At 53.6% G+C, this 13,343-nt stretch overlaps 4 protein-coding genes across 4 annotated transcripts; 1 reads left to right on the top strand and 3 right to left on the bottom strand.

Annotated features, from left to right (window-relative positions):
- Window positions 1–103: 103 nt before the first annotated feature.
- On the bottom strand, window positions 104–2,548 carry PG994_006852 (FCP1-like phosphatase; the record flags this gene model as incomplete). The annotated part of the gene is made up of 1 exon (XM_066858261.1): window positions 104–2,548. One exon carries the CDS (start codon window positions 2,546–2,548, stop codon window positions 104–106), a length of 2,445 nt encoding a protein of 814 aa, XP_066717530.1.
- Window positions 2,549–4,883: 2,335 nt separating this feature from the next.
- PG994_006851 (uncharacterized protein) lies at window positions 4,884–5,799 on the bottom strand (the record flags this gene model as incomplete). Its single annotated transcript, XM_066858260.1, has 3 exons — window positions 4,884–4,965; window positions 5,043–5,427; window positions 5,496–5,799. The coding sequence occupies 3 exons, from the start codon at window positions 5,797–5,799 to the stop codon at window positions 4,884–4,886; spliced, it is 771 nt and encodes a 256-aa protein (XP_066717529.1).
- A 1,533-nt stretch (window positions 5,800–7,332) lies between these two features.
- On the bottom strand, window positions 7,333–11,146 carry PG994_006850 (LysM domain-containingprotein; the record flags this gene model as incomplete). The annotated part of the gene is made up of 16 exons (XM_066858259.1): window positions 7,333–7,418; window positions 7,471–7,870; window positions 7,963–7,988; window positions 8,138–8,289; window positions 8,349–8,454; window positions 8,523–9,028; window positions 9,089–9,308; window positions 9,359–9,497; window positions 9,587–9,850; window positions 9,920–9,939; window positions 10,000–10,087; window positions 10,138–10,162; window positions 10,227–10,263; window positions 10,402–10,794; window positions 10,848–10,947; window positions 10,997–11,146. 16 exons carry the CDS (start codon window positions 11,144–11,146, stop codon window positions 7,333–7,335), a joined length of 2,712 nt encoding a protein of 903 aa, XP_066717528.1.
- Window positions 11,147–12,070: 924 nt separating this feature from the next.
- PG994_006849 (CFEM domain protein) lies at window positions 12,071–12,583 on the top strand (the record flags this gene model as incomplete). Its single annotated transcript, XM_066858258.1, has 1 exon — window positions 12,071–12,583. The coding sequence occupies one exon, from the start codon at window positions 12,071–12,073 to the stop codon at window positions 12,581–12,583; it is 513 nt and encodes a 170-aa protein (XP_066717527.1).
- Window positions 12,584–13,343: the final 760 nt, after the last annotated feature.

Raw genomic sequence — 13,343 nt, 5'->3', positions numbered from 1 at the left:
ATTTCGCTATGCACCGTACCGTCCAGAACTCCGTACACAAATCAGTCAGCTGGGAGTGGTCTCAGGATTCAAGGTTACAAAAAGAGAGGCCATCCTCTCTCTTTCATTCCTCCATGCTTTCGTCCTCCTTCTCGAACTCAGCCTCCAGCTCGGCCTCCAACTCATCAAAGCCGTCGTCGTCCTCTTCGCCGCCGTCCTTTCCTCCATCACCATCACCACCCTCGCCCTCTTCTCCTGCATCGTCGGCGCCGTTCTCCTCCCCGACGTTCTCGACGTTGCGCAGGCCCGTCGTGCGCGCCTTGGCCAGCTTCTGCTTCTTCGACAGGGTACTACCCGTGCCCTCCTCGGCGCTGTCGCCGTCCTCCGAGTCCTCGTGCTTGCGCTTAGCGCTGCCCTGGTACAGGCTCTCCGCCTCCGAGTCCGAGTCGACGTCGGACCCCATGAACTCGGCCAGCTCGTCGTCCATGTCGTCCCAGTCCATCTTCTTGAGCTCCTGCACGGGACTAGCGGGCTCAGAGGGTATCACGCCAAATGGATCGTTCTCTTCGTCGTCGTCGTCGTCGTCGTCATCCGAGACGTCGCCCCCGGATTCGTCGCCCTCTTCGAACAGATTTTGCTGACCTGAAGTCACAACGGTGATCTTGGGCTGGCTTTTGTCTTCGTCATCGTCTTCCAGGTCGCCGTCAGCAGCCGCTATGTGGCGGTTGGCTCGATCGCCCGGGTTGATGTCCATCAGGTACGGCGTCTCGTCCACTCTGCGCCACTCGGCAAGGCAAGCCGCGAGCCAGTCCTGATTGACAATCTTAATGCTCGGTATCCGGGCCGCCTTGCGCACCTTGTCGGTACGTGGCCGTGCACTGCTGACAACGAGATGGGTTGTTCTTGACGTCGGTTTGCGCTTCAGATCGGCTCCGAAGCTCATGATCTGCAAACCAATTTCTGACACCATGACATCCACGCCCTGAGGAACAATACCGGTCAACACAATTGTGCAGTTTCTAAGGACCTGCCCCTTGAGGTAATCGAGCACAGCTCCCACATTTGGAATAAGCTCGGATGTGATCTCCTGGGTTCGATGCCTCGAGGCTCGGCGAGCATCGTACTGGTCGTAGAATTGCTTGTGTGTTGCAGTCAAGTGCTTTTCCACACACGAGAGCTCGTTGTCGTCATCGCGCAACAGATTGTGCCGATGGTGTGGGGTCGGAGAATGACCATTATGTTGCTCAGGCGACTCTGTCGGAGTGGTAGTTCCCTCCTCGGATGATTCGCTTGGATCAGGCTCCGTATCCTCCTTGTCTAATTCTTCCTGCATGTGCAGCAAAGGCCTTTCCTTTAGTTGTTTTTCGAGGGCTCGTTCTTGCTCTTGGGCTTGCAGCTGCAAGAGAGCCTCGTCCACGCCGTTCGGGTTCGCCGCCACTGTCTTTTCGTGTTCTGGTATCTTGTTGGCATGGCCGGGTGCGTTGGGACTTTTGGAAGCATCGCCGTTTCTGATCGGGAGAGGTGCGCTGGTAGCAGCTGGCGGGGCAGCAGGAGGGCCAAGGGTGTCTTCTCGCGCAGGTAGATATGCCGAATTGATGTCACCAATACCCTTGAAGAAGTCGTATGGTGTCACCTTGATGAGATTCTGTCGGTTTCTTGGCCACACATCGGCCCTGTCATCGATGACTATTACCATATTGGTATTAACGGGGAAAAGTCTCTGTAGGCTCTTGGCGGTGACGCTGCCGTTCTCGTCGCGACTGATGATTCGATGGCCGAACAGCTTCTTGTCCGGGTCAACGATGTTGGCGATCTGTTCGGCGTATGCTCGGGTACCCATGGTGTAGACGTGCATCTCGAAGTACTCTGACATGCGCTCCAAGAATCCAACTAGACCGGGCCGGAGCTTGATGTAGTACCAGCACCCGCTTGTGACACCACGAGGGCCGTCATCCAGTTGGAAAGTGCGTACATCCTTGACCGCGCCGTGGTTCGGGTTCGTCGGATCTCGTTGCCATTCGCCAACTGTCGGATCAATGCAAGCATGGATAATAGTCTGGTCCAGATCCACTACCAGACTCAGTTTGCGCTGCTGTAGGAGGCGTCTCTGCAAATCGATCTCGGCCTTCATAGCTTCCTGGGCGCTCACCGTCAGAGCGACGTTGTCGTGGACCATGGCGATCGTAGCGCGATCTGTATCCATCGACTCCGTCGCCCAGGTGATCTCTTTCATATCCTTGCCGCATTTGGTACATAGGCCGGCATACTGCATATCGTGGGGGCAGGGCTCGTCAATGGCGACAAATAGCTGGCTCTTGGTCAAAACATCGCCGACCTTTACCAGCCATTTGTTGATTGTGCCCTCGGTAGGGCAGTCCCAGTCGGCATAGCCTGTCTCCTCTACCGTGCGCTCTTCGTTAAGAGAGGGATCGCCGATTGTGCGCTCGAATTTATATGTGTATTGCAGTAAAGCTTCGCCCCTCTGGACCTCGTCGCCCTTGTTTTTCATGAACTTGGAGATGGTGATGGGGTAGCGCAGGCGATCGCCCGCCCGGAAGTTTTTCAACATCGTGGCGTGTCGGCGTTTGGCACTCGGGTGGGATGATGTTTGGTTGTTTGAGTCAACTTGCGGTAACTACCTGCTGAGTTGAATGAAGTTAGAATCGGCTAGCAATTGGATTGTATGTGATCTGGGGCAGTCGGTTCGAGGGGCAGCTGGTGGCGATGGGGAACTGGTATAGGATAATTGGGGTACTTGGTGGAGATGGGATAACTGGGTTAAGCAGCAGTGATGGGGTTCTCTGTTGTTGAGGGAAAATCTGGCAGAAGAATAGGTGGTGATAATTTGTCTTCTAGTAGCTGTGGTGTTTCCAAGACGTTCCATGTAAAAGCATCAAGGGTTGTTGTTGTTGCTACCCAGTGCGGGTGCAAAAGCGAGCCATCCCTCGGCGCAAAGACTTGACGACATGGGGAGCACGCGACGGCAGATTGATGATGTAGGATAGCAAACAATGATACTTACTATGAAGCCTCCTCCCTCAACCGTCTTGCGAACTTGGACAATACCTCTGGACTAAGCTGCTGAGGACTGGGATATCCCATGGCATCTGGCTCCCGATTGTTTCCCAAGATAACCCTCAACACCCTAGCGCGCGGAAAGATATGCGACGAGGAATCGGGGGGCGGGGGATGCAGCAGTGGATTGCAGCTGCTCTGGATGTTCAAAGACGCGTGGGATTCTTGCTGGATGCGCCGAAGGGGTCGCGGATAGGGAGAGGTTGTAGCGTAGAGGTTGAATAGCTTTGTTGCGCGCGCGTCTCGACGAGCTGCCGTCTTCGTCTCAGAAAATGCGCCAGGAATGTGACGCTTGAACGGGAAGCTCTTTAATAAGAGAGTACGTACCCCGGTGAGCTGAAGGACCCACTAAAGTCGATAGCTGGGTGTGCAACGCATTAGCTCTCCTAGCTTGAACTTATTGGGGAAGGCGGTGTGGGGTTCGAAGAAGCTTAGCCCGAACGTTATGCACACGCTTATGCAAGTTATGTCAACGGCGTGTGTGTGTGTGTGTGTGGACCTCGGGAAGGATAAGGTCAAGGAAGATGGAAATGCAGTAAGGTGAAGAAAGAAAATGGAAGGCTGAGGGGTAGTAGGAGAATGCGATGAAACATTCGATCAAATCAAATCAATTGCAACGGGGACGGGATACAAAGATTCAACGAGAGAGAGCGAAAGTCCGGATGCGGTAGGCATGTACATGCATTGAGCGCATCTGGCAGGCTTGGACGTGTTGCCTCATGCCAGTACTTTAGACGGGGCACGACACGGCAGAGGGAGCGAGGGAGGGAGTGAAATGGTTAGAGAGCCAAAGTGGATAGATATGCCACGGTTAACAAAGAAAGTGACGTCGAACCTACCTGGTTAGAGGACCTGAGCTCCCAAACACACAGTCTACCAATCAACCCGCGTCGCAGTCTGCCCGAATACCGAAGACAAGCAGGGGTGTAGGTACAGAGATGGCTATAGCGAGCACCAAATATACTCGGTTAGAGGCGAGTGAGCGGAGTCGAGGACGCAGAGTGTCAATGTAATTAACGTGGTGCAAGTGAAGAAGAATAGACCAGATTGGTTGATATTCAGAGAGGTTCTGCTGGCTGGACCTTGCCTGTCTTTCTTTTTTTTGCCTGTGTCGCGTTTGCTGTGTAACGCGAAGGCAATTTGATCGGAACAGGGTCGCTGAATCGAGATGTAATAGTAGCACACCCCTATTTAAAATCCAGACGGGGTCTTCTAGAGGCAATGAGGCGCCCCCAAGAGCGCTGGTGGATGGAGGATGAGGGGCCTTTTTGTACTCGGTTTGAGAAGCTCTGCCTGCCCGCGAATCAACCTACCAGGGGGCCAGGGCGACTCATCATCTGCGCATCAGATCAGACCAAAGCCACTTCTCACCCTTCAAATTGCGGGGGTGGGTTCTTGTGGCTTTTGCTGCCTCTTCACCTGTTTCCCCAACCCCCAACCTGTGGCTGGTGAAGTTTAGCCAGGTGTGCGGCGGTTTGCTGTCTCCTCATCTTCGCATCTCCAACTCGGATTGGTATTCCGACCCCCAAAGTCGTCAATCACCTCATGACATCGACCCATCCTCGAACACACAAGTATCGCAGCTTTGCCAGACCACAGTGCTCTTTGTCGTCGGAATATATTAGTCATTAAGAACGCGGTAAATGCTGGTTGCGCTGCTAGCCAGACCAAGGTCGCTCCTCTCTCCGCAGTGCCCTGCCTCGCTATGTTACATTCGGTCTCTTGCCTCAATTAAGCTGCCATTTGCTTTTGCTAGTCCACGATGGCACAACCCTTTAGTCTCCGCAGCTCCGCCTCTCTTCCGGCTTCCCGGGATGCTTGGCACTCTTCTAGTGGAACGTATCGGTAATGACGCTCGAGCAATCCGTGAGGCTATCGACGTCGTTGCCCATAGTCGCCATCTTCTGCATCCTAAGATTGTGATAGCGTGTCAGTCAACGTGTTATGCAAGGGGTCCCATCATGCAGCTCGAGCAATGGGCGACTTACGCTGGGATGAATATGCTCTCCCAAGCCCCCGAGTCGCCAGCGAAGCTGCTCCACGTCCGGCCCGTGTCCGTCGCATTGCTCACGGCCTTGTCGCTGTTGAGTGTAGCCGGAGCACGGCGGTCCTCCGTCTCCGAGTAGAACACATTATCCCACCGGGAATCCGTGGTGTCCAGTGCCTGGCCCGCCCTGTTTTTGGCTACGGTGTGCGCGCCCAGGAGAGCCACGAGCTCGGTGGGTGAGAAGCCTTTGGCCCGGAAGTCGCCGATGATCTTGTCGGCGGGGTCGTTCTGGTCAGGTATCTGCCCGGCCGGATTCGCCGTGCTAGAGTCCTTGCGGCCGGCGAGAAAGGAGATGGCAGGACCTCCGGCGGCCCGGATACTTAAGGCTTTGCAACTCAAATGTCAGCTTTGCCTCTCTTTTGAACCATCGAGATCCGCAGTTGTCACCACTCACCACCTGCCAGCTGGATGATATCCGCGACGCCGACTTTGTGCTCATCGGCCTTCTGCCCAAGAATGCCACAGATGGGAATCATCTGCCCGTTCTCGGGACGGTCGGTGCATTCGTTGGCCAAGATGATGGAGCCATCGCAGGCCCCAGGGAAGCAGTCGTGGAATGGGACCCGAACCGAGGCGCGACCGTTGTCGGTCAATCCACCATCGTCGCCTACAAGCGTACTCTTCAAGTCATTAGCGACCTTACCCCAGACCGAAGGGCAATCTGAGTGATGCCTGGAAGCAACATCTGGTGCCGCCATGACGAGGCATACGCAAAACAAGAGGAAATAGCTCAAGGGGTTCATCATGGCTGACCCTGTGTCGGATGGGTTTCTGATATTACCCCAGCGAGCCGGTTCAAGGAGGGTGCACGGGAACAAAGACTATCAAAGGGGCTTCTAGGGAGCAGCAACAGGGTAAGACTATCGGCCAGGGTCTGGAGGGATGAACAACAGAGGATAGTTAGTTGAGACGCATTCAATCGGCCGGCATCGTGATGCTATATATAAGGGGGGATCTGGTCAGCGCATCGCCCGCGCTGATGTTTGATTGGTCGCTCATATGTATGGATGCTTCCTCTGCTGCTATTCTGGTAAAGGTTTGATCTCATCTAGATGAAGTATCCGGAGTACACGGTGCGCAGCTGAAGGCGCTACTACGGGCCTTGTGTACCTGACCCGGCGCGGTCCCGATGGCTCGAAGTGCACGACACTCAGGCGTCAGCCGTACTGTCGGTAGACGACATACGTCCCATAATGATGATAGTTGCTTATGGACGAGCTTCATCCCAAGGGGGCGTGGGGGTAATCTAATTCGCCGGACCGGCCCATGTTATTGAATGGCTAATGCAGCTCGCGGCCCAGTCAGCACACAAAAGCAAGCAACTGAGTCGTCCAAGCCCGCGCCGTAAACATCCGTAATATCGGCTCGGTACTACCTACTGGGCAAGCATTGCTAGCTCAGCCGCTAAAAAGCGTCAAGAAAGTTGATACAACATCGGATCAATACTCATCGATAGTAGCAGGCAGTGCCACGTTGTACAGATACAAAGATAGAAACTCGGATCTGACTCCTTTGCGCAGACCACGATACTCTCACTCAGCAATCAGCTACTCGGTCAAGCCTTACTAACACCCCGAGTTCATGGTCTTGGGCCTAGACCAACCGCTTCTCTTCGCGAGGTATTCCCCCGCTTGATTTCGCGAAACTCAAATTTGGTCATCACCACGTTCATTCGGTCCCAATGTAGCAAGCGCCACCTGATGATGATCGGCATGCTGTACGAACGTCCACATTCTCCGACTGCATCTTCCTTGCATATCTTAGTTAGGCGAACGCGCAGCCCGTATAGTGGCACTGCCGGCTTGGCCGTACCGATCCGGTGGGACTGTACGCCAAGATCTCCTGCAGGTTTCCTCTTTGGGCCGGTGTTGACTCCGTGGGGAACCTCCGGGCGCTTCGTTGGCTTGCCCACTAACCATGTCTCAATTTTTTCATGCAGTGGTCATCGTATCGTCGGTTCAAACGCCGATTCACCTAACCCAGCCAGCTGCAGGATACAAAGTGGCAACGAGCTGGTAACCCAAAAGGAGCAATGCTTGCACGTCCGCCATGCCGCCAGGAGCGGTCGGTCGGCCGAGGAGATCGACCCACCTATTTAAGCAATATATGCTACGTGGGCAATGTATTAATATTTCCGGGCCAACTCATCACATAGTTCTTATCAATCTTATTAGGTATTAAAAACGTCCTAGTTAATAAGCATTTAGTAAAGAGCAAATACAGCCTTACGACTACGGACGTCCCAGTTTGCCGCGGTGGGTATTCAGCAGGATGTGGTCGGAGATGCTGCAAGCCTCGGAGGTGTCGTCGTCGCTGCCTGTAGATGTGTTGTTAGCCGTCTGTCTCGAGAGGATTCGGTGCTTACGTACAAGTCTGCAGATGCGGAACATAGTCGTCGAGGTAGGCTGCGAGCGCACTCCAGAATGGATGAGCCTTGGCCTGTGTGTAATTCTTGGCGCTGATAACGGCTTTGGTGTCGGTGTTGCTGATCATCTCAACAGAGCCAATGGTAATGAGGTTCCAGAAGTACAGGCCGCCATTGAAGCCATCGTCGTTGATGAGGAGCGTCCACACAGACAGATTGGTCGTACTGGTTGAACCAAGAATAAAGGCCGCGCCGCCAATTGTCACGTTGTTGACCTCTGACAGCGTCACCGCCCAAGAGAAGTTGCAGGCCTCGGGTGATCCACTGCAAGTAGAATCAGGGAAAGTGGGATCGCCGTCGAGATTGCTCTTAAAAGGGCCTGATGACATACTCGAAGCAGCACCCTGGAAATACGGCGATTCAGTCCGTTAAAGCCTCTGGTCAGTATCCTCTCTCCTGCCGTAGCTACTCGGATCTCCGATTGATCACCACTTACTTGAATCATTCCGGCAAAGACGTTTGCTGCACCATGGAAGTTGTACTGGTATAATATGCAATGTTCTATGATAACATGGGTTAGTTATTGAGTTCCCGATCCCTAGGGGCCGTAAGGGCATATAAGTCGAATGGAAACGAGAAAAGTAAAGGAAAGAACCTTGTAAGCTGCTTACCGGCTGCAGTAGCGTACATCCAGGTAGGGCCCGATTGACCTTCTACGAGGATACCTCTTCCAACGGCTACCGTCACCATTGTGTTGGCAGGGCCGTCCAAGTCGTGATCGACAACCCATGCCCACATGTTCTCGAAATAGTCATTGGCTTGCCTGTGAATTTGATACCAATCAGCGCAAAGAAGACGTCCGGCGGTCTCGTCGAAACCTACTCCGTTATATGCAACATCATATAGGCGGCGACGCAAGCGGCCGGTATGGTGGTTGTAGGCGGGCATTCGGTGACAGTGAGCTGTGTACCGAACCCGCCACCGACACCTGAGCGATTTCTGTCAGCATAGGCCGGAAAGGGGCATAGCGGTGGAACGGATTTCAGGGTGACTCACGGAAATGGGAATCCCAGATGCCAACCGCGCCTTGGCTCTCGGCCGCCACGTTCCATTCCACCATGATCAAGCCGGGCAGCGCCCCAACCGAAGTGAAGACCATGTCGGAGATTTCCACAAATCCCACATCGCCTCGGTCGCCCACCCGAAGCATGACCTTGGGGTTATCCTGGTCAGCAAAGTAGTCGCCACCTGCCACTATCTGCGACCACACTTCGCCGGTGATGCGGGCGTATTTTGGAACATCAACTGTCGAGGTAACGAGGTAGGACCCGGCGGGAAAGAAGACAACCTTGTAATCGCCAGCTGCGGCCAGCGCGGACCGGATGGCTTCGGTGTCGTCAACTAGGCCACTGCCAACAGCACCGTGGTCTTTCACGTTGACGGAAGACTCCAGGCCTAGGTTCTGGTACTGGGGTCTAGCCCTGGTGAAATAGCTGTTTCTGAAGAACCGAAAGTCGAGATCCGTCTTTAGCATGTTGTCTGCGGGCGTGGGCACATTCACCCTGAAAATAATGATCATCAGTGGTGGATTTCAACAGGATCATTTCAAAGATGAGACTCACTCCCATTCCCCAAAGGAGGCACCACTGTACTGCGTGTTGCCAATGACGACGAACTTGGTATTGACAGCCGGCATTGCGAGTGTGCTTCCATCCTCGAACTCGATCATTTTGTCAACTCTGAGTACGCCGATGTTGTCAAGCGTGATAATGCTAGTTTCCAAGATCGTTTCTTGTGGGAACCTTGCTTTTATAGCGGTGCCAACATCCTGGAAGTCGGAATCTGGACGGTCATCAGTAAAGTACTCCACTGCCCTGTGAGAAAACACATACCTAGGAGATAGATCGACCCGGCCTGTTGGCCATCAGGTGCCTCTGGGTTGATGGGCAACATCCCAATCGGTGCTCCGAACATGCTGACTTCTTTCCACGTCCAGCCCCAGTCCCACAGCAGAGCGATACACGCCGCTCTCTGGGATTGAAACTAGAAGTTTCTAACAGTGTACTGCTGGTTGCCGCCGTCTAGCAAAATGCGGAGGCAAAATTAGTACTCAAGCGCACATATATGTTATGCTGGGTGTTGGATTGCTTACAAATGCCGTACTTTCCGCCAATCATAAAGACATTGGACATGAAACCAACGCTTCCATTTTCCGTGAACATGACCATCTGGGTAGTTTCTGGGTTGTCCGTATCGCAAATGATGTCGACATTGGTGAGGGACGTGGCCTGGGCTACTTGCCAGTGAAGGCTGGCTGCCTTGTCCGTAGTGGTGTCACGGATGTCGATGATAAGGTTTCTCACTTGGCGGTGGAAGTTGGATTGCTAACGAGTCGAACGTGGTCAGGGCGAGATATAGAAGAGGGCCTAAAAATGAGTTAAATCATGACGTACCTCAACATACCACTGACCACCTGAAAGGGGAATAAGCTAAGTCAGCCGGTGCTCGCGAAAGGCCATCTTGCACTACTCACCGTCGGCAGAATCGACGTAGAGGTCGGTTTGGATCGCACCAAGTCCAATGAAGTTTGGCGCCGTCTTGATGATGGCTCTGTCGTTTGGCTGGCAGGGTGGTAGTGACTTTGCTTTACCATGGGAGAGCTTGGACTAACATTTCCTACGAGCTGGGAATAATACCTGGGTGCGAAAAGTCAGCATTGTCTTCTGTTATTCTCGATGTGGTATACTCGGGTCTTCTTACATAGCGTTGATGGGAGCGTTGATCAAGTATGTCCCAGCTGGGAACTAGATCAATGTGCCCTTAACAGAGGAACTCAAACAATGCTCGCCGCATTTCTTCTGATATGCTATGGCATCTTGAGGGGGACACAGATATTAGCGCTTCTCATCTGGTTCAGAAGGCGACATTGCCATACCGTTGATTGCCTTGGTACAGTCAGTGACACCATCGCCGACAGCGCCGAAGGTCGTGATGTCCCGAAACACCTGGTAGGAGGGATCATGGCTCATAGGAGCGTTCCCACGATGAGCCATGTCGGCGACCCAATAAGACGTGCTGTCTCTCTTCGTAACATTATGCGACTCTGGAAGCCTCTCCAGCTTCTTAGGCTTCGGGTACGACTTATGGAGTGTGCCATTTGCCTGCTGCTGATGGGCGTGGTGCTCCGCAAGCACAGCAGCTGCAGTAAGTAGGCTGCTATCCAGTCGCGGCACTGCAGGCTCGTTGTCCCTCTTGCGGGTTCTAATTTCGTGTGCCTTGTGCGAGTGGCGCGAAACGTAAGTGTTACGCTTCGGGTGATCCAACCGCCCTTTCGCCAGCTGTTAGCCACTGAACCGAGGTGCTGGTCTTATGAATGCTTACAAGAGTTGTATCTTCCTTGGGCTGCTACTGCCTCGTCTACCAGTCTTTGAGCGTCCTGCAAATCACGACTTGAGACATTCTTCGTGGTAATAGTCAGCAACTACGGCCGAGGTGGTACATGCAGTCCGTCCAGATTTGGATTCACGTACCTGGCGCCTCTGCACTCGGGATTGTTCCAGAGCCCTAATCTGATGGGGAAGATGATAGTGATCGGGCGGAAGCGAGTAGGCAGCAACCCACGTGAGAGTGGCACAGAGAGCAAGGAAAGAGATGAGGCTTTTCTGAAAAGGTACAGCCATCTCGACTCGTAGTTTGAGGACACTCAAAGCCAGGGTGAGACGACAAACAAGTGTTGCCTTTGCCTACTTATGACTTGGCACAATATGAGACGGCAATGACTCGAACCCGACATGTCGTGATAGTCCTCGGGTGACGAGGTGGGGTGTGAGAGCGAGACCGAGCTCTATGGAGTCTCACACTCGGGGCAATTTCGAAATCAACCGATAATCCAGAGATATTAGTCCTTCTGAAGGCCGCTGCTAGCCCGGGCAAGTGGTCCCGCTCAAGCGCTTAGCCTTCACCTTACCGGTTGCATTGAGAAAGCTTGTGCTAGGGAACAGGTGGTCAGTGAGTGTGTGAGCTCAGGTGGAACGGTCCTTTGTGCAACATGGCCTGCCTTGTGGGGGACTATGGATATTTTACCTTGCTATGTGGATTCCGAGGATCCTCCGCACGGTACGCTATTATAAGGCCCGAGTCGAGACCGCCTGTAGCGGGAGTTTGCTATCGGCCCGACTCGCTGATGGGCGGCCTGTACCTTTACGGGCGAAGGGTGGAGCCGGTATACAGAGGCAGATTACCATTCGAGTCAAGAGGGCATATAGACATTTCAACTCAAGACCAGGGCTTTCGCAAGAGCTTAGGAATGAACATGAATGCAAGCTTCCTGACACTTCCTCGCTCAGTTCACATCTGTTCTACGCTTATACTGCCTTCCACGATGATCTGGACAGCCCTCATCCTCCTGCTTGGGCTATTATGCTCCCACGCGCGCGGTCAGCTTCTCAGCACCGTGACGCACAAGACAAGAAACTCTACCGCCGGCGATGCCAAGCCCATCCGGATTTCCAGTCATCCCTATAACAACTTCAATACTCATCACTTCAACTTCAACCTCCACCTCCACCTCCAGCAGCAGCTATGCTCACTTTTCGCTTGTCCCCATGCCGACTGGCCACAATCTGGCCATGACGACTACCTTCACAGCGCCGCCCCAGTGCACACCGGCCAGATATACCTCGCTCGCTGCGACGCCGGGCGTGCTCTTCAACAACGCGGTAATCGAAGCGGATGCCGATTACAGGACTTGCCTTTCCAGCCAATTCTACACCAGTGTTGTGGCTCAACGCAGCCTATCTCTGCAGCCCTTCAGTCCGCTGATCTGCCCTTACGGTTGGGAGTCATGGGACTACCAAGACCACGCGTACCGCGTCTGCTGCCCTCAAAACTTTGCGCCGGAGGGGTTGGACATGGAAGCGTCACGGCCAGCGGAGGGCGCATGGTGTACTTCGATGGCATACATGGAGGGGATGCTGATGGATGTTACCAGCTACGATACCACGGGAGGAACCACCTTCCTCCCGTTGACTATCTCTGCTAATGATGCGTATCTTGTTTATGCCAATGCCTTTGATGGTTATCCGGCGGCATCGCCGACACCTACAGCCTCGGCGTGAAACTCGTGGGCTTCGAACTGATCAGTTACTACACGTAATTGCGCACACAATACAAACTTTTAAACACACACTCTCGTAGAAATTACATCTCGAATGCGGCTGTGCCACTATGGCTCGCAAAAATTTGTCTCTGCTGCCTTACGGGCTTGTTGACCAACTTTAGGCTCAGGCACAGACAACCTTTCCTGAAACCATTCAAGCACTACCCAGCTGGCATATGAGATGTGTTCGCCCATGGGCCATAGCTTTTGACCCTGTTGTCAGTGCGGAATTTGGCCAAGGTGTCGATAGGTATCAGCAGCCGAATACCTCCACTCGCCTTCCGCCTTACCCGCGCACCCGCTGCAACGGCAATCAGTAGCTCGGTTGGCGTGCAGAATAGAAGAGACACTGCCCGGTGATTGCTGCTGTAGTCTATTTGGTTGCCTACAATGGTCCACCTCTTGTGGGTCTTCCAAATTCAGGAATCACGCCCGTTGCCAGGGTCCTCGGCCGCTAAGAGATCAGGGTCCAGATCCATATTGCTAAGTTTCTGTCATCTCATCTCAGTGGCATGATCTAACGAAATACAAACCAGATCCAGACTAGCGGTTGTTGAGCGATGCGCATGAACCGACCACATATTAAGTAAGTCATCCGAGATGGACGGCAGATATTCAGTCAATGTGGTCTGAGATTTCGAAAACGGTGACGGTCCCATTGTCCCACCCGAAGGTCTTGCCAATGACCCTAGTACTCTGTGGCTATTCATAACCCTATA

The sequence above is a fragment of the Apiospora phragmitis genome, assembly GCF_038363925.1.
Source record: "Apiospora phragmitis strain CBS 135458 chromosome Unknown utg000006l:1.0-5683423.0:1.0-5690449.0, whole genome shotgun sequence".
NCBI lineage: Eukaryota > Fungi > Ascomycota > Sordariomycetes > Amphisphaeriales > Apiosporaceae > Apiospora > Apiospora phragmitis.
The sequence above is the reverse complement of the archived record's forward strand: the minus strand, read 5'-3'. Positions and strand labels throughout refer to the sequence as shown.